Source organism: Enhydra lutris, unplaced genomic scaffold, assembly GCF_002288905.1.
Source record: "Enhydra lutris kenyoni isolate GAN:26980312 unplaced genomic scaffold, ASM228890v2 scaffoldscaffold18, whole genome shotgun sequence".
NCBI lineage: Eukaryota > Metazoa > Chordata > Mammalia > Carnivora > Mustelidae > Enhydra > Enhydra lutris.
In genome coordinates, this window is record NW_019154102.1 from 19,557,154 (window position 1) to 19,585,092 (window position 27,939).

Sequence of the window (27,939 nt, forward strand, 5' to 3'; positions counted from 1 at the left end):
GCCTATTTTTTTGCCTCATTAACCAATAAAGAAATTGAAACACAGAGTGGTCAAGAAACTTGTCTGAAGTCACACAGCAAAAAAGTGATGGAACCAGGATTTGAACACAAGCAGTCTGGCTCTGGACTCAAATACTTAATCACTAGATTAGGCTGAGCCAGTTAAACATATGAAAGCTTGTCACAGAGCTGAAGTAAATGAGATAAAGTTTGAATTAGCATCAGTGGTACAACCACCGTGTGCTAAGCTCTGTACAAGATGCCTCATGACTCTGTGCAGTCATGGTTTTTATCGACCTCATTTTACTGCCTGAGAACATTGAGGCCCAGAGAGATTTAGTTGTTTGTGATAAGCTGCAGAGCTAAGAAGTGGAAGATCTGCGTTCTGAACCCAGGTGAGTCTGATTCTTAAACCCACACCCTGTACGCAATGCCAAAGAACCATTATATCACGAGAGTGGGTCTACTCAGCTAAAACCAGCTTAGTAGCTAAGTACCTCAGAGCCCTCCCCACATGAGGCTTTATCTCAAGCAGGAGGAGAACTTACTCTCTGGTCCTAACAGCAGGGAGAATTTAAAAGAAGAAAACTTTGTGGGGTGGGAGAACGCAGGTTGTCTCACTGACCATTTTTGGATGCTTGATCCACTCAGTTGGGAGGAAGGCTTAGAGGTACAGGGTGGGACACTTGAAATTTTGTATTTCTTTTTCTTTTGATCGAAGCTATAGCCTTAGATCACAAGAACACTCATTCTACTTATAGGAGCATTTCCAAAAACCATTTTCTCAAGAAAGAGTGCTCATAATGCATCATCTACACCAGCCAGCCACCCACTTCCTCAAATGCAAGGAAGCAGAGAGTTAAAAAAAAAAAAAAAAAAAAAAAAAAAAACGAGAGACGGCAGTTGTTGATCACAACCTCGGCTCCGCGAGGCCTGAGATTCTTTCGAACTGGAGCTCTGCTTCTCATGACGCAGAGTGAAGTATCAACTGGGATATTTCTGGTAAAACTGAAAGCAAGAAAAAGCAAGGTACACACTTCAGGAAGCACCAGCCCCTGTGGGACTGTTGGAGGCCTTGGGGGGATTCGGGGGCCATCCCCAAAGTGACAAACAGATGGATGGACCTTTCGTCTGAAAGAAAGGAAGACTCCTGCTGGCAAATCAACTCCAAACCCAAGATTGCTTGTGAAGAACTCACAAAGGGGAACACACACACAAAACCTAGAGGGAAACATCGAGAAAGCGAGAAGGGCGGGAATCGTGACAGACCTGTTGCTTCAGCAGCTACTCACCCGAAGAGGGAGCAAAATGTCCCTGAAGTTACCAAGAAACTGGGAGTTCAACCTGAAAGTGGAGGCTGGGAAAATAGGTACAGTCAATGTCTTTTTGCTGCCCTTGGGTTCTTATACTTGAACACCCGCATTTGCATGTTGGTCTACAGGGAGCTTAATCTACTTAAAAATGGATCTCTCAGCAAATCTGAGTATGGGGGAAATTTGCATTCAAATTGATATGTTGGCTCAAAGTTCCCAAACCGGGAGAGAGGGGTTCTTTTCTGTTTGGAGCTGGTGTTGGAATAGAGCTTATTTGGGGTGTGATGGGCTGAGGCCACACTGGGGCACTTCGGATGGGCTAAGTCTGCAGATCACACACGAAACTGAGAGTTTTTCTCTTATTTTTCATGAAAGGATAATTTCCCTCCTGTTTGGACACTTGTCTGTATTTTGAGTGGTCTTTCCTAGGGTCACAGAGAGCAGAGTCTTTCTGAAGTGCTTGACTGGTGAAGAAACTCAAAGGGTCCTGTTTGTGAGGCAAAAAGTAAACAATGAAGACCAGATAGGAACCTAGAGACAGTTGAAGGTATAATAGAGACACTTAGTTGAAGGGACAGAATGGGAGGAAATTCTTAGCGAAGCTGAAAAAGAGAAATGCATTGTAGATTAATTAAAAGATGATAGCATGTTGTCTGAGATATTCTGGCCTTTAATCTTTGCTTCTTATTAATGATCATTGTGACACATCGATTTTAATCTGTTATATAACTGTTATCACGAGTTTCTTTATATGGGTTTCTTCTATTATGTAATCGATCACAGTAATTTTGGGGGAGAGAAGTTGGGCTGAAAGTGGTTTCCCTGTGTTTTACAATCACACCTGCACAGTGAGCTAACTTCCTGGACATTATATAAGTTGGGGCGGGGGGGGAGGGTTTCTCATGGCTTGGAAAAGTTTTGCTTTGAACGAGGTTTAGATGAGGTCTTTTACTGGTGGTAAATATGTTCCTAAAATAAGTGGTCCACTGCAAAGCCACATAACAGAGGGTAAATGATGTAGATCTGAGAAGAGATTTGAAAAACAATCGAGAGTAATCAGAGAAGCCATTAATCTTGGTATCCAGGGAGGATTCGTGGTCCCTAATCAAGCTAGGAATCATTGCATGCTGAGGCTGGTTCCGAGAATAGGTAGTGTGCATACCTCTTACATAAGCAAGAGATTTTTCTCCTAATTACTGTTGATACCAGTGTAGTTGGCAAATGCTCATTTTATTATATGTCATAAAAATTAGTTTTTAGAAGTAAAACTTCTATGGTTTTGTTCCTTTTTAAGTGTCTGGCTTCTCTGGTTTTACCTGGGGTCATTCTAATCTTTCACCATTGGTGTTTGAACAGGTCTTACTCTCCTGCTTAAAAATAAGAAACGTGAGATTAATGATTAAATGATTAATAGATTAAATGGTTACATGATTTTTTTCCCCCCAGCTATATAGGAAATGACCACATTGGAGCTCAGTTCTGCACGTTCTCAGACCTGGGATTAGGTTGGGTAAATTTCATGATTTTACCAATGTTTATTTTTTTTTAAAAGATTTTATTTATTTATTGGACAGAGAGAGATCACAAGTAGACAAGGAGGCAGGCGGAGAGGGAGAGAGGGAAGCAGGCTCCCTGCTGAGCAAAGAGCCCGATGCGGGACTCGATCCCAGGACCCTGAGATCATGACCTGAGCCGAAGGCAGCGGCTTAACCCACTGAGCCACCCAGGCACCCTTTACCAATGTTTATTAAATCATGGTCCCATGGATAGCCTCTATGAGAGTCACCTCAAGCACTTGCTAAAAATGCAGGTTTCTGGGCATGACCCTGACTTGTGAAATCAGAATATCTGGAGGGGGGCTCATGCACCTGCAAATTCGCAAGCACCCCTTGCTCCATCCCATCTGATGAAGGAATTTTGCTGTAGGATGTATGGTCTACATGAGTAGACTTGAAGAACTACCATTCAGCCAGCACAGAACACAGTGTCTGGTCCTGGTGGGCACACAATAAACATTTGTTGACTAAATGAATGATGGACTATAAGCTGATGATATTATTTAGTAGTATTTAATGAAAAAAATAATAACCACATCATGAAATATAAAGAAGCCCTTCTCACTATCCATGTCATTTACAAGTTTGTCACCCCCCAAGAGATTGGACTACAGCCAGAATATCCTTCATGAGTGTCACGCCTGATGAGAATTCAGATCACAAGCTGAGTTCTCCTAGGAGAGAGAGTCACTGACTCAGCCACAGGACACCTGGTCCCCTCTCCAGCATCCGGTGTCCAGGTTGACTGTAAGAACTGGCTTAACGGTCTATCAGAGAATCCCACAGCTGTTAAGAAGGTGTGTGGAATGGGGAGTCATGTCAGGGAAGTCAATGGCCATTCTGTAAAGTGAGGAGGGGTAGGTCAGGGTTTCTCAACCTGCACACTATGGATATTTGGGGGCGGGATGAGTCTTAGTGATGGGGGCCTCTCCTGTGCTTTAGAGGATGTTAGCAGCATCCTTGGCCTCTACCCACTCGATGACGGCAGCACTCTCCTACTCCCACCAGCTATGACAACCAAAAACGTCTCCAGACATTACCAGATGTCAGGGAGAGACATCTGCCCTAGTTGAGAATCACTGGAGAAGAAGATCATCCCAAAGAGTGGAACCCAAGTATTACCTTACGATTCACTGCCTGGGTCAATTTTCAAGGGACCCTTCATAAGCTGTAACTTCAGGGGGCTGAGCAGTGGCCTAGGGCAGATACCAGAACCAGCACTTGCTTATGGAAACAGCAAGGCTCTGACACATGATGTGACACAGGAGGGGATCCCAGCTATTTCTTTTTGCCAGCTGTGCTTCCAGTTTCCCCTAAACCCTGTGAGTGAGGAGTCGGCTGGAGTGAAAGTGAAAGTCTGTGAGAGTGGGGGAGGGGATCCCTCTCAGAGAGCTGACAGTGGGGTGTGGGGGTGTGTGGGGACTGGCTGGCAGGGCTGACCCAGAGACCACCAACATGGGCCCAACAGTGCTGGGAGGATGTGACCCAGGCCAGCCTGCCTCTGCCTGGTGATCCTAGTGGACCACCCTGGAGGAAAGGGGAATGGAGAGCAAACAGATTTGACTTCAGGTGGAGCCCAGAACACACATTTCTCTGATCCTTTATCATCTTCCGTTTATTCATTCCAACAATGAAAACCATGGAACCATTCCACTGGTTTCTTGCTCTGTGAGTGAAATCTTTCCCACCTATTCATCCTTCTCACTGAATTGTAAGCTTCAGAGGGCAGGTTCCAGGGCTCAGCATCTTCTCTTGCACACAGTCCAGGGGTCTGGCACCCCCAGCGCCCAGCATGCAGAGGGCATTGACCATCCAGGGAAAGCCCCCTTTCTGCCCTGTGGGTTGGGAGCACTCAGTGGGAAGATTACCTGTCAATTTCCGGACTGCCTATATTGCCTTCTGTCTCAGGTCCATCTTATTTTGTGCTCGGTTCCCCCAAGTTAGAATGGGAAGCAGACCCTAGCGAGCATATGGGCTCTGAGATCCATAATGAAAGGTACTGTGGACAAGGTGTTTCAATTTTCTTCTCCCCTCTGAAATTTAATGTGAAATCAGAAATAATTGAGAAACAAAATTTCATTATTCTAGTCTCCCAAGTAGTAAAAGGTATAATGGCAATGGTGGGGCTTCTTTTCCCTACTTAATTTTTTCTTCTGTTTGATAAATCATTATTTGTCTGATATAGTTTGTTTAGTTTGGCCCTTTAGAAAATCTGAGTAGAGGGAATGAAAACGTTTTGTTCCTTAAGATTGTCGTAACTAAACCCAATTTATAAAACCTAAGGTTTTATGCAATGGAGGTCATTATTCCTGTTAAAAGAAGTCTGATTTGAAAGTATGTTTTTTTTTTTTAAGATTTTATTTATTTATTTGACAGACAGAGACACAGTGAGAGAGAGAACACAAGCAGGAGGAGTGGGAGAGGGAGAAGCAGGCTTCCCACTGAGGAAGGAGCCTGAAGAGGGGCTGGATCCCAGATCCCTGGGATGATGACGTGAGCTGATGGCAGACACTTAAGGACTGAGCCATCCAGGCGCCCCTGAAAGTATAGTTTTAGATAAATAGATGCATCAATAGATCCACAGATACACAGAGATAGAATTCATATATAAAGCAGTACTATGAATCAATAAAAAGGAGAAAAGAAAATACACAACATGAAGAGGAATTTTACAGAAGATGAATGATAACACCAGAAAACATATGGAAATAGGCTTAATCACGATAATCTTACATTTTATCAATGTAAGATAAAAGCACAACAAACATGTCACCCAGCAAATTGGCTAAAATGAAAGTCAGACAATACCAAGTGCTCTTGAGGACATGCAACAAAAGAAACTCTCCTATGCTGAAGACACAACCATTTTTGGAAAAGCAATTTAACATGGCTTAGTGAAACTGATGACGCACCAGCCCTCCCAAGTGGCCATTTCATTGCACGGAGACAGTCCTTTGGAGAAGGTCCCATGCGTGGGAATCAGGATAGAGGCAGGGACGTTCCTGAGTAGCATTGCTCATAATAAGAGGGGGCAGGAAGCAAGCCACAGCGACAGGTGGAAAAGGAAACTGCAGTATTTTTATTAAATGGAACACAGCTTAAGACCAGAAAGAAATTACAGTTACCTGTGCAAAAACGGAAACTTCGGCAGAAAAGGAGAGGCGCAGAAGAGCAGAATGGGAGTCATGTATATTCAGGTTAAAAACCCTGTCTGTTCTTGGCCTCACTGTAAGGAACAGCAAGGAGCTGACTCATATAAAACTCAGGTGATGGTTACTTCCAGAGGGAAAACAAGGGAAAATGCATCTGAGAAGCTTCAAAGGTGTAACTACAGTGGAAGGTACATGAGAGTTTATTTGATTATTGTAAGTAAAATGAACAAAGAAATGAACACATGCTTAAACCCTCAAAAATCTGGACGGATGTACAGTTTGTTAATAGTAGTTAACTAGTGAAGGATTTACACACATATGTATTATTATTATTATTATTATTATTATTATTTACTCCTTAATCCCCATCACCATTCCCTCCACACTCTTCCCTTCTGGTAACCATTAGTTTGTTCTCTATAGTGAAGAGTCTGTTTTTTTATTTGTATCTCTTTCTCTCTCTCTTATTTTTTTCCCTTTGCTCATTTGTTTTGTTTCTTAACTTCCACATATGAGTGAAATCATATGGTATTTGTCTTTCTCTGACAGAAGGTAATATAGGCAGTCCTGAAATTGACAGGTAATTTAGCATTATACTCTTTAGCTCCATCCATGTTGTTGCAAATGGTGAGGTTTCATTCTGTTTTATGGCTGAATAATATATTCTATTGTGTGTGTGTGTGTGTGTTCTTTATCTGTTCATCAATTGACGGACATTTGGGCTACTTCCATATCTTGGCTATAGTAAATAATACCGCTATAAACATAGGGGTGCATGCATCACTTTGAATGAGTGTTCTTGTATTCTTTGGGTAAATACCCAGAAGTGTGATCACTGGATCATAGGGTAGTTCTATTTTTAGCTTTCTGAGGCATCTCCATACTGTTTTCCATAGTGGCTGTCCCAGTGTGCATTCCTACCAACAGTGCGAGAAGGCTCCCCTTTTTCCACATCCTCGCTAATACCTGTTGTTTCTTCTGTCATTGATGTTAGCCGTTCTGACAGGTGTGAGGTGATATCTCATTGCAGATTTGATATGCATTTCCCTGATGATGAGGGACGGTGAGCATCATTCATGTCTGTTGGCCATTCTGTAGGTCTTCTTGGAGAAATGTCTGTTCATGTCTTCCCATTTTTAATTGGATTATATTTTTTGGATGTTGAGCTGTATCAGTTCTTTATATATTTTGGGCACTAGACCTTGTTTATTTATTTATTTATTTAAAAATTTTTATTTATTTGTTTGTCAGAGAGAGAGCACAAGCGGGTAGAGTGGCAGGGTAGGCAGAGGGAGAAGCAAAGCAGGCTCCCTGCTGAGCAAGGAGCCCAATGTGGGACTCGATCCCAGGACCCTATGATCATGACCCGAGCCGAAGGCAGCCGCTTAACCAACTGAGCCCCCCAGGTGTCCCTAGCCCTTTTTTAGATACGTCATTTGTAAATATCTTCTCCCATTCCATGGGTTGCCTTTTAGTTTTGCTGATTGTTTCCTTCACTGTGCAGATTTTTATTTTGATGAAGTTCCAATAGTTTATTTTTGCTTTTGTTTCCTTTGCCTCAGGAGACATGTCTAGAAAGAGGTTGCTATGGCCGATGTCAAAGAGGTTACTGACTATGTTCTCCTCCAGGATTTTTATGGTTTCAGGTCTCACAATTAGGTCTTTAACCCATTTTGAACTTGTTTTTGTGTATGGTGTAAGAAAGTGGTCCAGTTTCATTTTTTTGCACATGGCTTCCTGTTTTCTAAAACCATCTGTTGAAGAGACTATTTCCCGTTGGATATTCTTTCCTGCTTTGTCAAAGATTAATTGGCCATGTAACTGCGGGTTTATTTCTGGGTGTCCTAATCTGTTCCATTGATCTATGTGTCTATTTTTGTGCCAGTCCCCTGCTGGTTTGATTACTACAGCTTTGTAATATAACTTGAAGTCTGGAATTGTGATGCCTTTCCTTTTCTTTTTTAAGATTGCTTTGGCTATTCAGGGACTTTTGTGGTTCCAAACAAATTTTACGATTCTTTGTTCTTGTTTTGTGAAAAATGTTGTTTGTATTTTTATAGAGATTGTATTATTATTTTATAAATGTTGTGTAAATGTTTTATAAATGAGTTGGGCTCCCTGCTCATCAAGGGAGTCTGCTTCTCTCTCTCCCTCTGCCCCTGCTTGTGCTCTCTTGTTCGCTCACTCTCTCTTAGATAAATAAAAAAAAATCTTTAGAAAAATGATGAAAGCTAAAACAAATTCCAGAGTGCTTGGTCAAGCATGTTGGCAGAAGGTACTACAGGCAACAAGTGCTCTTTGGTGATCCGCTGGCAGCTGCAAAGCCTCCATCTGACAGCAGAGGTTGGAACAAGCCAGGACCCACAGCTGGTTGTCTGTAGACTTTCTGCACCTCTAGACCCAGGATAGAGGGTTTTCTTGGAAGAGCTACAAGGTCCCAAAGTCACCAGGCCTCCCTCTTTGAGCATATTTCTCATTTTGAATGAACACAGATATACCGGATCCCCAGGTTGGGAATCCCAAGACCATGAAGTCCACGGTGAGCTGGTCTGTTTGTTTCGCATTCAGCTTTGGTGGATGCTTGTTTTCTTCCTTCCTTTCTTTTTTTCTTTCTTTCTCTCTTTATCATTTTATTTATTTGAGAGAGCGAGACAGAGAGAGCATGAGCAGGGGGAGGGGCAAACGGAGAGGGACAAGCAGGCTCCCTCCTGAGTGGGGAGCTTGACATGGGACTCAATCCCAGGACTCTGGGATCATGACCGGAGCCGAAGGCGGATGCTTAACCGACTGAGCCACCCAGGTGCCCAGGTTGATTCCTTGTTCAAGTAAAAACCTGCCCTATGTTGTCATCGACTTACCTTTAGTCATCAAATTCTTTCCACAAGGTGCACATTTCCTGCTGTCCCAGCCGAGAGCCTCCTTGTCATCTGGGGAAGAGAGACTGATGCTCTTCTAAACAGCAGTGGAGTGAGGCTCAACTTGAGTGGTGACGGAGAGTCAAAATCTTGTTTTCTGTTCACTCATTGACAAAGTCCTCCCTGCAGAGGCCAGACAAGGTCGATTTAGATTCTGGATATTGTGTTAGATCAGGAACTAAAGTATACTTGGATTGGCAGAGGTGAGCTCGAATCTCAGAAAATGGGACTGGAGTGAGATACCCCGTGGTCCTTGCATGGTATACACGGCCACAAGTGTCTTCCAGTCGCAGGACGACTGCTGTCTCTGGCTTGCAATTTACAAAGCCCCTGCACAGTGTCCTGTGGAGAACCATGTGGAGACTCGGCCTGTCTGCTTCAGAGCTGGAGTGTGGTCCCTTGGGTAAGGAATGCACATTATGGGGTTTTGGAAAGATCCTGGGAATGATTGAGAAGAATAAGCTGGTGATGATGACCCTTCACGTACCAGATGCTTGGAAGGAAAATAGTAAAACCTCTCATGAAGCAGCCCCACGGCTGGCTAACTGGATACAAGAGAAGGGAGCGTGTGAAGAGCCAACGTGCAACCCCGGCTGTGGCCACAGTGACTGGCAAGACCCGCTGGCAACAGTGAGGAACCGGGGGCAACACCAGGGGACATCCCTGGGGCAGCACAGACCAATTGAGGAATCCTTTCCAGGGGACGACATGTAAATTTTGTAGAGTTCCCAGACAGGAACTGAGATATGGAAGTAACAAAAAGAGAAAATAATTTACATTTCTTGTTTTATGCTTTACTTGTCACCATGTTGCTCCTTGAAATTTTTTTCCCTTTGATCATTTTCTAAAAAACCAAGTATCACTTAAACAAAATTATACCCATAGGTCTGATAGCCAAATACAAAGACAGTCTTGCCCTCTGCTCCTATGGGCTTATAGGCTAGTGGGGCACAGACAAGGAGACAGTATTAAGACAAGTCCTGTGGTGAGAATAGCCATGGGAGCCAGAGGAGGGTGCCTATGGAGAGGAATTCTGGTCCAGCCCTCCCCCCACCCCCTGCCCCGCTGCTGTTCTTTTCTCTAAGATACGGATGTATGCTATCTATAGCGAGTTGCAGCCTTTGCCATCTTTCTCAGGCTGGTTTTTCTGTATTACTTTCTGTTTCTTTGGAGAAGAAAAAAGCTTTGTAATTTTGGGTAGCTTCTCCTGGCAAAGGGATTAAACTCAAATCTCAAAACCTGCTCACCTGCCCGTGTGTCCCCTGCCTCGCTGCCTCCCCAGGAACACACAGACTCATACTCCAGACCTCAGCTGTATCTGACCTTTCTCATCTGCGTGGAGCCCCTCCCTACTCAGGGCTCCCTTTGTAGAACCCAATTCCTACCCATGCTTTGATCATAACATAGACATCTTTCCTTCTCAGAGACTCTAAGTTGGCAAATCACTGGAAGGAGAGTAAAAGAATCCTTTCTCAAACTTTTCAAACAGAGAGGCTTGTAGCTTAGAGACTGTGGACTTCCTCTGAGGTGAATGTTCCTGAACTTGCCTACATGTGTCAACTCCACCCGCCTAGGGTTTTTGAACCACAGAAATCTGTCCTACTCTGAAATACACAACACCAATGCTCTAGGCCCTCCCTGGAGAGAACAAACTTGAATTGCCCATAAAAATTGTCTAAGGGACAAATTGCCCATTGGCTTTTCTCGATAGGAGTATGTGATAGGAGGTGGGTAGGAGGGTGTGTGGTAGAAAAAAGAATTCATGTGCTTAAGATCCTTCTGCTAATTTGCTGTGAATCCCAAGGCAAGTTACTTAATTATCAAATAGGATAATGATATGTATGTTGAGAGGAAAAAAAATATGTCATGCCCGTAGCACACGTTTAGGTGTTCAGCAAACACCTGTTTCCTTTCTTTATAGATAATCTCATTTCCAACTCAGATCAAACTAGAGGCTGAACTTGGACTACGTGGACTTGGTTCCCGTACAGAATGAGCTCACTGAGTTATGCTTCATTATTGCACGCTCAGTTTTTATCTTTACTGCAGGTAATGACTTCATGAAATTTGCCCCAGATTTGTGTTGTAAAATGAGAACAAGGAATGAACAATGCCATTGACACCTATGTGAAACTCTGTGTCAGAAAACTCACTGAGAAGGGGTGCCTGGGTGGCTCAGTTGGTTAAAGCCTCTGCCTTTGGCTCGGGTCATGATCCCAGGGTCCTGGGATCGAGCCCCACATGGGCTCTCTGCTCAGCAGGGAGCCTGCTTCCTCCTCTCTCTCTCTGCCTGCCTCTCTGCCTACTTGTGATCTCTATCTGTCAAATAAATAAATAAAATCTAAAAAAAAAAAAAAGAAAACTCACTGAGAATTCAGTGCTCAGAAATACTTTGTCTCGTTGGAGGGACTGGTGCACTTTCTCCTTTCTGCATGGTTGTGCAAATTATTGTTTCTCTTTTTGTCTTGGCTGCCAGGAAGCTCAGAGCTAAACTGGACCTCAATCACAACTTTTATCTATTCACTTCACACACGTATATTTTCCTTTGTCCTTGATATAAATTTACGTGTTCATTGTAAATGAGCTTTCTGTTTGAACATGAGAAGCCAATTAAGCCTTTGAGGAAAGGAGGGTGATCATAGGCGATGTATTAGCACACAATTCCTCAAATATGCTGTGGCTAGGTTTTCCACTTATCAGTAGCAACTGGGCATGACAATTTTTTAAAGAATGGTGTTCAAAGAGTGTCAGTGCTGAGAATGAGGTTTGTTTGTTTGTTTGTTTGTTTTAGTTTATAAGTGAAAATGCAACTCTATGGCTGCTTATATTCTTCCCCTGGAGTTGTGGGAAATGGTGTTGTCCTCAGTACGTTGGGTCCGGTCATGTCTCTCATTCATTCATAAAACATTTATTTGCGGACTTCAATATGATAGGTCCTTTGCAAAGAGCATTCTCAATGTTGTGCTCCTCACACTGATAACACATGCTCACCCACACCTCCATCTTTCTAAAAGAAGTGTTTTCAAACGTTGGTGCCACCACATTTTCTCCGTAAGCTGTGAGGTGTCAGTCACCAGGACTGTGACTCACTCAGGTGACAGCTGCTTCACTTCCTTGCTTCCTCCTTGTGCTACCCACCCCCATCCCCCAAATGTATACACACAGATCTTAGTTCCAGATGGGGCTGGTGATTCTCTACTGCTGGAACCCTGGCCTGTGGCTTCTGAACCAGTCGTGTGCTTCCTTGTTGGTTTGGGAATTTCAAAGTGAAAGAGGAAGTGCTATGGTATAAAGATTTTAGGCTATGTAGAATTCTTTTAATATTTTAAAAGGAGCCAACTGTAGATGTGGTGTGGTAATTCAAAAGCTAGCTTGGAGTCAGACTGCCTAAATTTGATCCCACCATTACTAATTGCTAGATAGGGGATTTTGATCCTCAGTTTCTTCATCTGTAAAATGGGCACAATCATAGGGCTAACCAATACGGTAATTGTGAGGATTAAAGGACATGATCTTTGCAAAACCTGTAACATAATAGCAGGCATTGGTGTGTGTTGCACAAATATCATTTGTCACCATCACTGCACAGGCATTACGACACTGTAGGTACAATACCAACTCCTAACAAATCAGCACTGAGAGGTCCGGCCAGCACTGCTAGTGTTTTGTTTGTCTTGATCCAGTTTAATTCTTCTCTCTTTCGTTTCCTTTTCTTTTCTTTTTAAAAGATTTTATTCATTTATTTGACAGAGAGAGACACAGCAAAAGAGGGAACACAAGCAGGGGAGGAGTGGGAGAGGGAGAAGCAGACTCCCTTCTGAACAGGGAGTCCAAAGTGGGGCTTGATCCCAGGATCCTGGGATCATGACCTGAGCTGAAGGCAGGCGCTTAACCAGCTGAGCCACCCAGGCGCCTCTCGTCTGTCTTTTCTTTAGATAAGCAGTCTTCGTAACCTCTGCTGATCTACTTTCCTGCTCAGTGTCGGTCCCAGTCCCAAGGCAACCAAGCTGGGCTATTGCTGACTAGCTATCTTTCGTTTCTTAACTTCTTTTATCTCCAATCTTTGAAAATAGAGCCCTTCCTTACGTTTACATAGCTTCTTTTTTGTTTTCTTTCTTTCTTCTTCTTCTTCTTCTTTTTTTTTTTTTTTCCAAGATTTTACTTATTTATTTTAGAGAGAGATAGAGTGCAGGTGGGGACCGGGGTAGAGGGAGAGAGAGAGAATCTCAAGCAGAATCCAAGCCGAGCAAGGAGGCTGACTCAGGACTCGATCCCAGGACCCTGAGATCAGGACGTGAGCCAAAATCAAGAGCCGGCTGCTTAACCAACTGAGCCACCCAGGTGCCTCTCTTCTTGCTTTTCTTTCCTTTTTCTTTTTTGTCATCTATTTCCTAAACCTGTAAAGTACCTGAGTGATAACTTTGCAGGAAGCCTAATGGGGAGTTTGTGCTAAGTCACTGTCCCCGTGCTGTTGTGAAAGGAGATGTTCCTCAGACTCCCCTTACTTTGGGAAGGAAAAGAGTGACTCTGGGCTGTGCCCGGCCTGGAAGACCGTCCCCCATTACTGAGGTACCACTTCCTCCCAAGCTGCTGACCTCTGCTGCTGTCATAAGTGCCCCTGGCCACAGAAGTGAGGTTGAAAGTTGTTTGTTTGGGCCTCCCTGGAGTCCGTGTTTAATGTTGGCGATCACTTCCATGGGGCTTACAGCAGCAGCAGGCAAGTTTTTCCAGTTTACTGTAAGAATCTTGCTATTGTGGCCTACCATTCATTTTCAGATCATTTTATTTAGGTGTGCTTATGAGGAAACAGCAGGACCTTCAAAATGAGGCTTCCATTTTCCTTTGGCCTCAATTCTACTGTTGCAACCCAAAGGTTTTTGTGAGTGTCTTCCTGCCCTCTGATAGGCTTCTGCATTGTGTTCTGTGTGCTCGGTGAGTTAGGGCTCAGAAGCCTATTTTGCTGGTGGGTGAAAAAGAAAATAAGGTATTTGGGGACTATTGTGAGAGGAGTTCTGTATAGCTATCGAATTGAATTTTGGTGCTGTCACACAGTTTAGGGTAAAAATGAAATTATAGGAAAATTTCTTTAAACCTTGAATTGTTCTTTTTTTTAGTGCCCATAGTCAGAAGTCCTTCCAAATTCTTTCTTTAGCCTACCTGCAACTTCTATACTAGCTTCCTTTACCTATATTTTTTGAAACTTAAAATTCTTGCTCATACTTTCTCTGGAAGGATTGGGAGCCTCACCTGTCAGCCATATGGCAAGGTACTTCTTTCCAGAATCACACACACAAAAAAATCTCTGTCCTGTGGGTCTCTGTATCTGGCCCCCTAGGTTTGCCATTCTACTTTCTGGATTTTCTTTTTGACTCTACTTCCCTCACCCCCATCACTATAGCCACCACCCATCTCCTCCTGGAAGCCTTCCTGAATTGCCCAAGTGGAATAGTCCCTCCTGTTCTGTGAAATTGCAACACTTTGTTCACTTTCCTCTGTTCTGGTTGATACTATTTATTGGATGCCTACAATGTGCTGGACACTTTACTAGGCTCATGATGTAAGAATATGAAAAAGACTAAGGTCTTGACCTCAAGTAGCTTGCAGTCTCAATGGGGGAGATACTCAGAGGGAAGCAGGGCTCTCCCACTAAAGAGAATCAGAAGTTCTTTTTTTTCCCCCCATGCATAATTTTTTAAAATTATTTTTATTAACATATAATGTATTATTTGCCCCAGGGGTACAGGTCTGTGAATCACCAGATTTGCACACTTCACAGCACTCACCATAGCACATACCCTTTCCAGTGAGAATCAGAAGTTCTTAAGTGAAATAACAGCGATTGCGAAATTTTAAAGATTTTGTTTATTTTTTATTTATTTGAGAGCGAGAGCGAGAGAGAGAGAGAGCCAGAGAGAGAGAGAGCATGAGCAGGGGGAGGGGGAGTGGCAGGCAGAGGGAGAAGCAAACTTCCTGCTGAGCAGGGAGCCTGATGCAGAACTCCATCCCAGGACCCTGGGATCATGACCTGAGCCTAAGGCAAAAGATTAACCGGCTGAGCCACCCGGGCGCCCTCGATTGTGAAATTTCGAAAGTTTCTGTGACTAAAGCTTCCTTGCCCTACTTGAACCACAGCTCCAAAATATCTACAAGGGGTAAGTTTTCACTTGGTAATTCAAGTCTCTTGTCTTCCAAGAAGAGACAAATCAAGTTTCTAATCCCAGGCTGCTATTCTCATTGGCTGCCAGTAGAGGGCATTCGCAGACAGTGTAGCTGCATTTCTACCCCTAAACTTGGTTTCTACTGTTTCTCTCCAGAAAGCCCTGGAATTTAACCAGTCTCTGGGCAGCACAGTGTTGTCTTTATATTTTATCCTTCAGTGACCTGAAATGCCCAGCATTACAGTGAAAGCAAATGGTAAATTAGTCCCTTTTGTGTCTTTACAGATAAAAAGTGAGGTTCCAGATAAAAACTGTCTCTTGAAAGAAAAGAAAAAAACAAAAAAACCCACAAACCAACTCAGTTCAACTAAGAAGCCAGATCTGAGTGTAGTCTGGGGCTGGAGCGGGGGGCCGTAGGGGGAGGTTTTTTTTTAAAGAACACGGCCCTTGAAGTCAAATAAGCCTGGATTTGATGTCCAAGTCAGTCTTCGGGCAAGTAGCTTTAATCTCTCTGTGCTTCAGTTTTTTCATCTGAAAAATGGGGGCAGTCATCCTGCCCACTTTATAGACCTGTTTTAAGAATCAAATAATGTGTGTACATGTTCACTTGGCAATGAACTGGTGTTTTTATTATTGGTAGTATCTCTCCTTTGATGGTCTCATCTCTAATAATACTTTCTCCACCCAGCTCAGCTGCTCCTAGTCATAAGTAAACCATGTCATCCCCTACAACTGTACCACCCCTGAAAGCCCACTTTCAGGCTTCCAGTGCTGTGGTGCCCAGTTCACCCTTCAGTAATTCTCTGACCTCAATGAGCTACCGTTCCATTGGTTCTACCACCTTTTCACTGCTGAACAGATGTCCTTGAGCCCCCTATCTCTCTCCCACTGTCATCACCACAGGGAATATCCCCTAACCCTGTTTAAACCCAGTGATCCCCCTTCAGGGTGCCTGTACCTAGGCAGCTGAATGTGGCTGAGGAGAATGAGACCACTGAGCTGTGTGGATTTGCTTCAGTTTGTGACCCGTCATATCCGGTGGTTAGTCAATAGAGCCAGCCAGGCCTACCTACCATGCCGACCTAGTAGATCTACTTCCCTTTTCCCAAAATTTTTTTTTCCTCTCTTCAAGGCTTTATCACCTCCTCCTGACTTCACCCTCACTTCTATATTTCATAGAGAAAAGCATGGGCAGCAGTGTGAAACCCTCCTCCTTCTCCCACCACCCAGTGCTTTCACCTCTAGCAATAACCCAGAGTTGGGCCACGGGGCTCCCATTTGGAGGCCCAGCTCTTGCAGGGCCCTGCTCGGGCCCGGCTGCAGCTGTGTTCTTCCTGGGGCAAGGCGCCTGGCCAAGGGGACATGCCCTGCTTGCTTTGGGACCACGTGGGACCATAAAATTCCCTACACCATTGGCCAGAGCTATCTCCAGACACTCAGGAATGTTTTCCTGGGACCACCCCCACCCCGGGTGGTTGATTGTAGGGAGGCCTACAGCACAGCCAGCATGTCCGGCTGACGTGTCCCCAGGCATGTGTATGAGGTCCCTCACCGTGAGAAACAGAGTTGGGTACAGAGAGAAAGGGCGTGGACTATACGACGAGGCCTCCATTTGTGTTCTCAGTGGTGGATCCGGTCACGTCTTGTTCTGCAGTAACCCAGTTAAACATCAGAGCACACCACTCCACCAAGAAGGTCGTCATTGAAATCACTCATCTCTGTACCTTGGCTCGACAAGGGTGAACTCTCTGTCCTTGTCTCACTTGGCTGCCCTGCAACATTTGACACGCTCAGCCATTTTCCCCCAGAGATACCGGCACGGCTTCCTGGACAGCACACTCCCCGGCTTCCCTTTGCCTCATTAGCCACTCTTTCTGGGTCTTCGTGATGGAGTGTTCCACTCCCCCAGAACTCTTAACTCGGAAGTGTCCCGGGCAGATCCAGCCACATCCTTTGAGGGGCCCAGAGCAATATGAAGATGTGGAATCTCTTGTGCCGAATTAGTAAGACTTTCAAGAGGGTGATAGCAGAGCATTAAACCAAGCACAGGGACAGGGTGAGCGTGGGGCCCAGGAGGGCTGCTGCATAGGCTGTGTGACCAAGAAGCGAACCCTGCTCCCAGGGCTCAGTTCCCTTGCCCTCTCTCCTCACTAGCTGGGTGACCCCATCCCTTCCGTGGCTTTACCTTCCTTCTGCACTGCTTCGTAAGAGCCCCACCTCTCTGCTGGGTTCTAGACTGCTCACTACTCCCCGTAGAGGTCACGTGGGCTTCTCTCTCCCAGCGAGTCTCTCTGTTCCTGCCCCTCCCCACCCGGTACACTGGCCTCAATAAAGGCACCAGGTGGCAGAGACTCAAGACCTACAGACCTCTTCCGTCCACCTTCCTCTCTCCTACCTTGTATCCAATCCACTACAGAAAACTTTGGATTCATTCCCATGTAAGGCCCCCTATCTGATTATTTCTATCTCTCGGGTATTAGAAACACATCACGTCTTGCTGAGTCTACTGAGATCATTTTCTAGCCAGTCTTCCTGCTGCCACTCTTGTCCCGTATCTTCTATTCTCTGCACCGCGGCCAGACTCAATATTTTCAACAGAGAAATCAGGTTATATCATGTCTTCTATGAAACCTTCCATACATGTAGAATGAACTTTAATCTAAGGATCCCTGCCTGTGGGATCTGAACCCCGCCCCTCTCTCCCCACCCATCTGCCATTCCTTGGCTCTTCTCACACTGCCCATCAGCCAAGCCCACCTTCTAGTTCCTTCCACGCAGTTGCTCAAGGCTTTTGCGTGGCCTGTCTGCTGCTTTGTCTGAAACACGCATCCCCAGATCTCACCACGGTCTTTCCTCTACCCCATTCAGTTTCAGTTCAAATATTGGCTCTCTAAAGAGCTCTTTCCTGACCACAGTATCTAACGCGGCCCTCCTGCTCCAGTCTGTCTTAATCCCAATATCTGATTTTATTTTCTTCTTAACACTTTTTATACCTGAAATGATATTTATTTGTTTCTGCGTCTGTGGCCTCCAACCCCCCCAGACTATAAGCTTCCTGAAGGCAGAGCTTCGCCTGTTTTGTTCCCTTTGATATTACCATTGCCAACAACAGTGCCTGACACACAGCTGCTGATCAAGGGATTTTTGTGGGCTAACCGGGGACTGGTTTGTGGCCCGCTGGCTTTCTTCTATCCCAGTGAGATGAAGAAAGTCAAAATAAGACCAATGCATGTTTTTTTTGCCACCCTTATGATTGCTGAGGAACAGTTTGAACCAGAGAGGCAGATCTGAATTTCTTGTGGAGAAAGAGGTAGGACTCTTGGTTTCTGAAGCTCATTTGGACAGCATGTGGAGGACAGAACATTCACCTATTCTCGAGAGAGATCACAGGGCTCAGCCTGCTGGGTAAGTTCACAAGGGATACTTCTTGCCCCTTTAATCAATCTTCTTGATGACTGAGTGTGGTCAACGAATTCTTTCATCTCAGACTCCAGGGGCTGGGAGCCACATTCACAGGCCTGCTTCCTTCCCTCTTCTCTTTAACTGGACACTGGTTCTCCTCTTCAGCATCCAGGGAGCTCCTAACTCATGCACAAGGTAGCTTTACTCAGGAAATGCAAATATTAAAGTTGTATATTAAAGTTGTACAACTAGTTAGCACAGTGGATGGCTGATCTAAGGATCAAGGATGAGCAAGGGAGAGGCGGAAAGGAAGGAAGATGGAGAGTAAGAGAAAGATTCTAGTCTCCTATAATACCCCCAGCTAGCACTTCGGTGACTCTTTCCAAGGGATAAAATCCTCAGTCCATGGTCTTCCATTCTGGTCATTTCTCTCCATGCACCCCCCTGCTCTACCCTCCCTGCTCTACAAGTGGCCAAGATTCCCTCTTCAGGGCTGGCTGTGTGGACACGTGTTTGCACGCAGCCCCATGCTCACAGAATCCTGAATGTGTTTTAGAGCTCTGCTCTTGCCATCTTGAAAGTCAATAACTTTTTAAAAAAGATTTATTTATTTATTTGAGAGAGAGAGAGAGAGTGAGGGGGTAAAGGGGCAGAGGGAGAGGGAGAGAAACCCCAAGGAGCTCTCTGCTGAGCACAGAGCCCGACACGGGGCTCATTCTCATGACCCTGAGATCATGACCTGAACCAAAATCAAGAGTCAGATGCTTAACGACTGGGCCACCCACGCGCCCCAAATGTCAGTCATTTTTGAATGAGGGGCCGCACATTTTCATTCTGCACTGGGCCCTGCAAATTATATAGTTGATGTTCTTCCACGTCGTAATCTGGAAACTGGGTCATCTTTGAGCCCACCCCTGACCTCGGGACCTCTTGTTCCTCCAGGTCATGCCCATCAGTCTATTGGTTCTACCTCCTGCCTGTATCACAGATCTACCCTCTTGTCTTCTCTCCATTTCAGGCCCAGATGACAAGGCAAACCTCCTAAGCCTGGTCCAGCCTCTGTTTTTCATGATCTTTAATTCATTCCCTTGAGGTCCCAGTGCCTGCCTGTGTCCCTAGTTTCAGTGATCACAGTAAGCGCCACATAGCTCACGGAAACCATGTGCTGGGGGCATCCAGCCTTGGGGGGGGGCTCCCCTTCACCTCCTCTAAGTCACTGCTCTGCAAATATGGCTGTCGGTCGGAATTGCCTGGGGAGATCTTAAAAAATTTGGCTGCCTAGGTTCCCCTTCAGAGGTACTGATTTAAGTGGCAGAGGTGTGGTCTAGGATGGATTATTTATTATAAGCTCCTACGGGACTAGCTACACAGCAAAGATCTATTGCCATGAGTGCTTCCAAAGGGCAGGCCCAGGGACGTTGCACCTACTCAAAGAATACATGGCCCGTGGAGTATTCTGGGAGGACTTGCTTTTGTAAGAACATGGCAGACTCAGAAATTGCAGGCCGCTTCTCGTTCCATGATTTCCACTTGTCCACAGTGTCTCTTTTATCCCCAAAGGCATTAAGGAATGCTTGTCTTCAGTCAGAGCCCAGAGAGGGTGGGGGACTTGCTCACACCCACCTGGGTGAGTTGGGGTGCTGGCTTCATCCCAGCCAGGAACTCTGGACGGAAACCAGAGGGAATGGGGAAAGCCAGGAGAAACCCAGATAGGTAAACAGAGACCCATTGTTAAGGTTGAAGGGGAAGGTGGAAGAGACACAGCATAGATAAATATGGCTTGAGAGTCATATGGACAGTTAACACATTCTACAAGACAAAAAGGGGCTTCAGATCCTTCCACGAGCATAAACTTACCCTGATGTCTTTTTCCTTTCTGTTTCAAATGACTTCAGAGTGGCTTGTGATTATACATTTAATAGTTAACTAACATCTTTCTCAGGCCCGCGTTTGGTGCCTTTCCCTTTGTGAAGAAGACACTTCTCTCTTTGAGAGAAGACAATGGATTGGCTTCAGTAAGCTCACAACCTTCCCAAAGTTGTAAATGTATATATATGTACATGCAGATTTTCTTTTCTTTCTTTCCTTTTTTTTTTTTTTTAAAGATTTTATTTATTTGACAGGGAGAGATCACAAGTAGGCAGAGAGGCAGGCAGAGAGAGAGGGAAGCAGGCTCCCTTCTGAGCAGAGAGCCCGACGTGGGGCTCAATCCCAGGAACCTGAGATCATGATCTGAGCCAAAGGCAGAAGCTTAACCCACTGAGCCACCCAGGTGCCCCTGTACATGCAGATTTTCAAAGATATCTGCAATCTTACAAAGGCGAAAGCCACTGCTTTCTGTTTCCAAGCACAGGAAAGCATCTCAGAGGGGAACTCAGGGATCATGAGGTGTACTGTGATGGACACTTGACTCCTGTCCTCTGCCTGGCCCCTCCTGCCCAAAAGTATTTTCTGGGTGTTGCGTGTAGAGAGATGTGGAGAAACAGAAAAGGCTGACTGGGGAAACAGCACACGGGTTTCCCGGTCCACGGTCTTTTCCTGACCCAGTCTTCCTGGCCTGGGCCAACAGGAGGGTGACTACAATTGGGGAAATTCCTAGAATTGCTTCTTGTTGCTGAATGGCAGGCCCCGGGCAGCCACAGGGCCTCATCCCGCCTGTCGCCCTGTAAACCGAAGCCGGCCGTGGCCACCAGGGGGCAGCACGCACTGCCCGGACTGGGATGGCTCTGAGGGCGCCGCCAGACCCCGGCAGCTGTCGCCGGTAAACGGAGCCGGTTCCTGGCGGCCATTTCGTTAGCTTCAAAATAACGTGACCCTGTGGAGCCCATGACTGACTTTCGGACCCCACGTATTGTATTGAGCAGGGGTTTATCGTCCTTCTATCAAAAAGGGGAGGTAGCAAAATGACCCTCCACAACCTGGTAGCTCTAAGGTGGAACTTGGGACAGCCTGAAATATGCAGAACTTATTACAGCTCATGCAATCAGCCGTGCAAACTGGCAAACATCCGTTCTGTGGCGGTTTAAAAATTGCAAACTATTCTTCAAGACAGAACAGAAGAAAAAAATTATGAGTTCCATTTGAAAGAGAGACCTACCATTTCCGCTTTCAAGTGACCTGAGGCCCCCAGTCATTTATTTAACTGAAGGCTTCTGGAGGCTAGGTGGCATTATTATCACTTTCCTGATAAATATAATAGGCCTCCTTGGGGCTGTTTCCCGGCTCCCCCCTCTCAGAGGGCTTCCAACAAGATTTCCATGGGTGGCACAGGCTTGGCCTTTGTAACCCTGCCCCCTTGAACAGAACTGACAGGAACAGGATGAATAGCTGAGTTAAGCTGCATCTGTCTGGTTTTCTCTCAGTCTGAGGCTCACGGAGAATGGGCATTTGGAACTGAGCCCTGCAAGTCACAGGGCACTAAGAGGAAAGTCCTTGAGCTCTGCGAAGAGCTCAAAACTCACAAAATCTACCTCGATTTCTACCCTTCCTGAGGGATGAATTTTTTTCCTGAAATTTCCTTAAGTTTTTGTTTCAAAATAAGATTATCCTTTAAAGATTATATACACATCCACACACACGCCTTATTTATAGATGTGCTTGTATGTCTGTATTTATATCACCTTGGCCCTCTTTCCATTTTGGGCCAAACAGTTCCTTGTTGTGGGGCTGTCCTACCCATTGTAGAGCATTTCGCAGCATCCCTGGCCAATACCCACTTGATGTTAGTAGTACCCTTCCCCATTGTGACAACCAGAATATCTCTAGACATTGCCAAATATCCCCTCTAGACATTGCCGAAACCAAGAACCACTGATGGAATGATCTGTTCATCTATCTATGTATCTATCTAACTTAAACCTATTTGATTCAGAATCTGATTCTTATAGCCAAAACATTATTGACTAAGACAGTGAGGAAACATGGGAGAAATTCTGTGGACTGCCCAAATCTGAACACAGCAAGTTAGCAGCAGAACCAGGACTAGATATGAGGTCTCCTGAACATGACCTGAACATGACCCACCTACTGCTCTCCTCAAGAGGACTTCTTTGCAGGGTCTCTGATCCCACCAGCTTGCCTACCATCATGCCCTCCCTTACAGTAAACACCTAGTACCACCAGAATTAAGAGATTATATATATATGGAAGAAAACACCCTGGCTTATTTCTTATTTGTTTGGGACACCAAAATGAAGAATCTGAATGAGGGTCCTGTGCAAGCTTTCCTCACAGGAGTGTGGGTTTGTTGCTAGAGATGGCATGTCATGATCTTCCTTAGCACCCATGACAGAGACAAGCTTAATGAAGGTCATTGTTGCCAACCCTGGGAACCTAATCCTATCTGGAGAGATTTAGCTTGACGTGTTAATCTTCCCTACATTCCCATGTTTTCTGAGGCCACTCACCTCACCCAAGCCACTGTGGATGGTAGAAATAACTGTTTTTTTCCATTCAGAGCTCACATTAGTATTGGAAACTTTTGAAGGTCAGAAGGAGGTGAGAATGCCAAATAGTACTGTGTAACAAGCGTGCAACAAAGTTGAGCAGATGAAAAGGATTATTTTGAAATTGACATCTAATAAAATTTATTCATTGTGGTCTGCAATTATATGAGTTTTGGCAAATGCCTGGAGTCCTGTGACAACCACTGTAATCAGGATAAAAAGAGCTCCATCATAAAAAAGAATGTCGTTCCACTGTCTCTTCTTGTCAACTCTTCTTCACCAACCCTAGGTCTGGGCAACCACTCATCTGTTCTGTGTCCCTATAGTTCTGCTTTCTCCAAAATGTCTTATAAATAGAATCATGCTGTATGGAACCATTGGAGTCTGATTTCTTTTACTCAGCAGAATGCATTTGAGAGTCATTCGTGCTACTGCTTGTCTCAGTAGTTTTGTTTTTATTGCCAAGAGGTATTCCATTGTATGGATGTGGCCATTTGTCAAGTGAAAGACATTAGGGTTGCTTCAAGTTTTTGGAGATAAGAAATAAGCTGTTTTAAATATGTGCCTGTGGGTTTTGGCTTGAACATAAGATCTCATATCTCTTGGGTAAACTTCAAGTAGTGGGACTGCCGAGTTATATGACAAATGTATGTTTAACGTTGTAAGAAATTTCCAAATTGTTTTCTGAAGTAACTGAACCATTTTGTGTTCCCATCAGTCATGAATGAAGATTCTAGTTGCTTCTCATCTTTACCAGTTCTTGATATTGTTCATTTGTTTTAAAATTTTATTTTAGGCATTCCTATATGTTTGTAGTGGCATCTCATTGTGGTTTTATTTTATGTTCATCTAATGACTAAGGATGTTTAGCATCAAGTGTCTGCCCAAATATTTTGCCCACTTTAAAAATCAGTTTGTTTTTTTATTGTTGAGATTTGAGAGTTCTTTGTATCTTCTAGATACAACTCCTTTGTCAGGTATGTGATGTGCAAATGTTTTCTCCCAATCTGTGGCTTGCTTTTGATTTTCTTAGTGCCTTTCACAGAGAAAAAGGTTTTAATTTTGTTGAAGTCCAATGTCAAATTGTTCTTCTACAGATTGTGTTTTTGATGTCGAGTTGTTTTTGACAGTCTCAACCCAGGATATTCTGTGGATATCAAATATGTTTTATAAATGTTATGGACTCTCTGAGTCTCTCATTCAGCTCTTGTCTGCAAAGGTCTGCAAAAGGTTTTTTTCATTTTTCTTCTCTAGCACTGCCCACATGAACACACCCACACACTTAAGCATTACAAACACAGATTTCCTGTGTCACGCGGAACCCTCAACCCACCCTTTCCAGGCTTCCTCCCAAAGATCACAAAAGTCACATTTTCCAAAGTAATTTTTTTTTTTTTAATCAAGCAGGGGAAAGTGCTGGAAGGTTGGAATGGTCCATGCTATTTTTTGTGGCCAAACACTCCAGAATGTCATTCTGGATCCCCTTTCTCAAAATCATGCAAATAGAAATGGTATTCTGGAAACTCATTTCCCACCCCACCCCCCAAAAATACATCCAACCCTGGTGTAACAAAGTCATGCTACAGATCAATGGACATTAATCTTCAATCAACAGGTTAGCTATGCTTATCTGTTTGTTTTTTGAAAAAAACTTCCCATATATTCAAAGGAACAGATGTTTTCAGGGGCTGCTCTTAAGTCTGGGTACAGTGTCCTCCCACTTCTGTCCAATGCGAAGCCGGCCATTTCTCAGTTGCTCCAATAAGGGAATGCAGGAAGGTGGCGGAGGGGGGGGGCAGGCTGGAGTTAAAGCACAGAAGAGGAAAAATATGATTCATTCCTGAGCACATGAAGTAAGTCCTTTCTTCCATTTTTAAATTCCACATTAAAATCTTTACCACTTCTTTTCTAAATGCGCCCCATGCCAGTTTATTATAAGACAATTCGGTTATTTTATATTCAATGACTCTCCATGTAGTGCCTACCTTGAGTTTAGTGAAATTGTCTTAAACCTAACCCAAACATTTCAAGTTACTTTTCATCCTGAAAAGTTCTCTTAGGCTATAAGATGTGCCAAGCCAGGAGACCTCAGAATTGGGAGCGAGTCCTGCCTGTCATGGTGTCAGTCACCGAGTCACCCATTCATGGTTCCCCTTCCTCCACTTCCTGTTTGTCCATTGGTGCTTCTGCACCCAGAACCTTAAATCTAAGTTTGTCCTTCTGTGACCAAAGTGGCTAAAAGCAAACAAATGGATAAAGGAGAAAGAAAGAATGATGTTCTTTTAGTTCTTCTGTGGGCAACAAGAGACGTGTTATAGAGGCTGTGAGAAGCATCACGTGTAGCCAACCACAAAGGGACGTATTAGGGCAAAGGTCTGCATCTGACCACCAAGAAAGCTCAGGTCAGACAGACGTACTACGGCTGCTCACAGATGCACACAAAATAAATCCCAACATTTTTGTGAGGACCTTGAGTGATGAAAGGGAAACCCACGCGAAGCATTTTGTTTTCAGACAGCTGATAACATTTGACAGCTTTGAAGCGGAAACAGAACTACAGGATGTCGGTGACAGTATCACAGGGGAAATTCTGCCTTCTGCCTCACTTGAGTACTGTGAAACAGCCTGAAATGGATAGAAATGCTGGTAAAGGACATCATTTTAGGAAAAAGTGAAACCTCAATCATTCCTCACATGTTGGCAGCTCCAAGCAAGACATTGACATTGATATTTTTCTGGAATTTTTTTTTTTTTTTGTATTTCATGAATTTTAGAATGATTTCTTCTGTCAAACCCTGAAATGTTTTTTTACCAGCATTGCACAATATCATGGCAATGGAAATTTTCATCCATTCAACAGCCCTCAATTTTACAACACAGTAGAAGTGTGGAAATGTTCTGCTATGTCATTTTCTGGTCCTTTGACGTGCCTCACCTGCATGATATCGTTTGTCCTTAGACAGCCCAAACAGCAAGCACTTGATCTGATTCCCAACAATGTATGCGTCTTCCAATCTTCAGTAGTTGACTTTTCAGGAACACAGAATATTCTCTCAATCCCCTGTATGTATACGCATTCTTCACCACCTAAGAAATAGTCTCCCATTCTTGACATATGACTCAGTATTGAACGTTACCAAGTGCAAGTTCATAATCTTTTGAGAACATATGGCTTTTTAGGTCCTGGTCCTCTTGATGTTATGAACCATTATAAAACTATTGGAGTAGTTTTTCTAATGTTGAAGTATTATTACATTCCTGGAGTACTCTAGATCCTTGGGATACATGAGTGACAAAACAGACAACCCTCTAACTTTGTGGAGCTTGTGGTTGATTTAAAATGATTTTTATAAAACGATTTAGGAATGATTCCTTATTTTTCTATGCAGAGACTGTTCTGCCTTCAGTACTTCCGTGTGTGTGTGTGTGTGTGTGTGTGTGTGTGTGAATTAAATATTTACAGTTCTTGATCTTTTCTTTCATAGCTTTACTGAGGTACATGTTTTTATGGTACAATGCTGTAACATGTTTTCATTGTAAGTTTAGAATTCAGTGATTTGGGAGAAATTTATAGTGTTGTGCAGCAATTAGCACAACCCGTTTTAAAACACTTTCATCACCCCAGAAAGTTTCCTCCTGCCCATTTACAGCCGTTCCCTGCCCTCACCTCAGCCCCCAACAACCATGATCTGCATCTGTCTCCATGGCATTTCCATTTCTGGGTATTTCTCCTATATGGAATTGGAACATGCCATCTGGTGCATTCCATCTCTGTCACTGAGCACCATGTTTCTGAGGTCTGCCACATTGGAACATGTGTCCTTGCTTCATTCATTTCTTTTTACTTTTGAGTAATGTTGCATTCTGTGGATGGCTGCTTTGTGTTCCTTGTGTTTATCCATCCCCCAGTTGATGGACTCTGGATTGTTTCCAGCTCAACCATGAAGAATAACGCTGCTGGGAACATTTGCATCCAAGAAAGTTGGCTCTTTCACTTCTCATGCTTTGATTCTTAGAAGTGGAATTGCTGGGCACTAGGGTAAGCTTAGGTGTACCTTTTTAAAAACCATTCAGTGTAGGAAGAGTAGCTCCCCTTCTGAAGAGTTTCCTTTTTTAATTTTTCCCCCCTCTTTATGGTAGCCCTGGAGGAGTTGGAAAAGTGTGTCCCATCCTCTCACTGGTCCCATAACCCTGTTTGAGGGCCAGTAGGACAGGGCCATCAATTTTCTCTGGCCAGACTTTGAGCAGCTGGGGTAAGCTGAAGACGACATGGCCCAGCCAGGGTCCTGTTCTCTGAGCACTTGCAGAAGTGGCTTTTGGGGGTCTCCATTTTTCCCCATCTCTGGCACTACTGCTCTGCTCTTCAGAGCTGGTGCAGATTCTTCCTGGTACCTTCCCCTCCGGGCGGGTGGCTCTCCCTCCACCAACATTGCAGCTTGGTCCTCCCTGCCTTCCTCCATTGTACAGAAATCCTCCTCCCCACAAATGGCATGCTGGTATCGTTTTTCTTTACTTTTACTTTCATTTCACATTTCCCCAGATTCTTACTAAAGTAATTTTTTGTCAATGCAGTGGAAATTTGGAAATGAAGTTAAACCATCTGAAATTCTAGGTGGTTCTTCCTTCCTGAGCTCCTTCAGAACATCCCCTTGTGCTCTCTCCAGCATTCCCACTGCCCTTTCTCTCTTCCCAAGGACTGCCTCTGTTTAAGCCCCAGAGACCCTGTCCAGGTTCTATGGTTTTGATGATGTCTTGGCTGGCAGCTTCCAGTTATACTGATGCGCTTTCTCTTTTTTTATTTCCCAAATAACGAATCCTTCATTCCTGCTGCCCTTCCCTCTAATCATAAACTCTGCATACCTTATGGTCTTAGTAGAAACTGCCAGTGAACAGAGAACAGAAGAATTTGGGGGCCAAGGAGAACCTTAGCAAGAATCTTGTTAAACCACCAAGCATCTTGTTAAACCACTTAATTTTATATATGGAGCAGCTAAACTCT

The 27,939-nt window shown here is 44.3% G+C and overlaps 1 protein-coding gene across 1 annotated transcript in view; it reads left to right on the top strand.

Annotated features, from left to right (window-relative positions):
* The first annotated feature begins 915 nt into the window (after nt 1-915).
* LOC111147961 (Rho GTPase activating protein 25) overlaps nt 916-27,939 on the top strand; it is an 83,492-nt gene continuing 56,468 nt past the window's right edge. Inside the window, exon 1 of the mRNA XM_022504265.1 lies at nt 916-1,368. Coding sequence (XP_022359973.1) covers nt 1,308-1,368 — 61 coding nt within the window. The 5' untranslated portion in view covers nt 916-1,307. The remainder of the gene's footprint in view (nt 1,369-27,939) is intronic.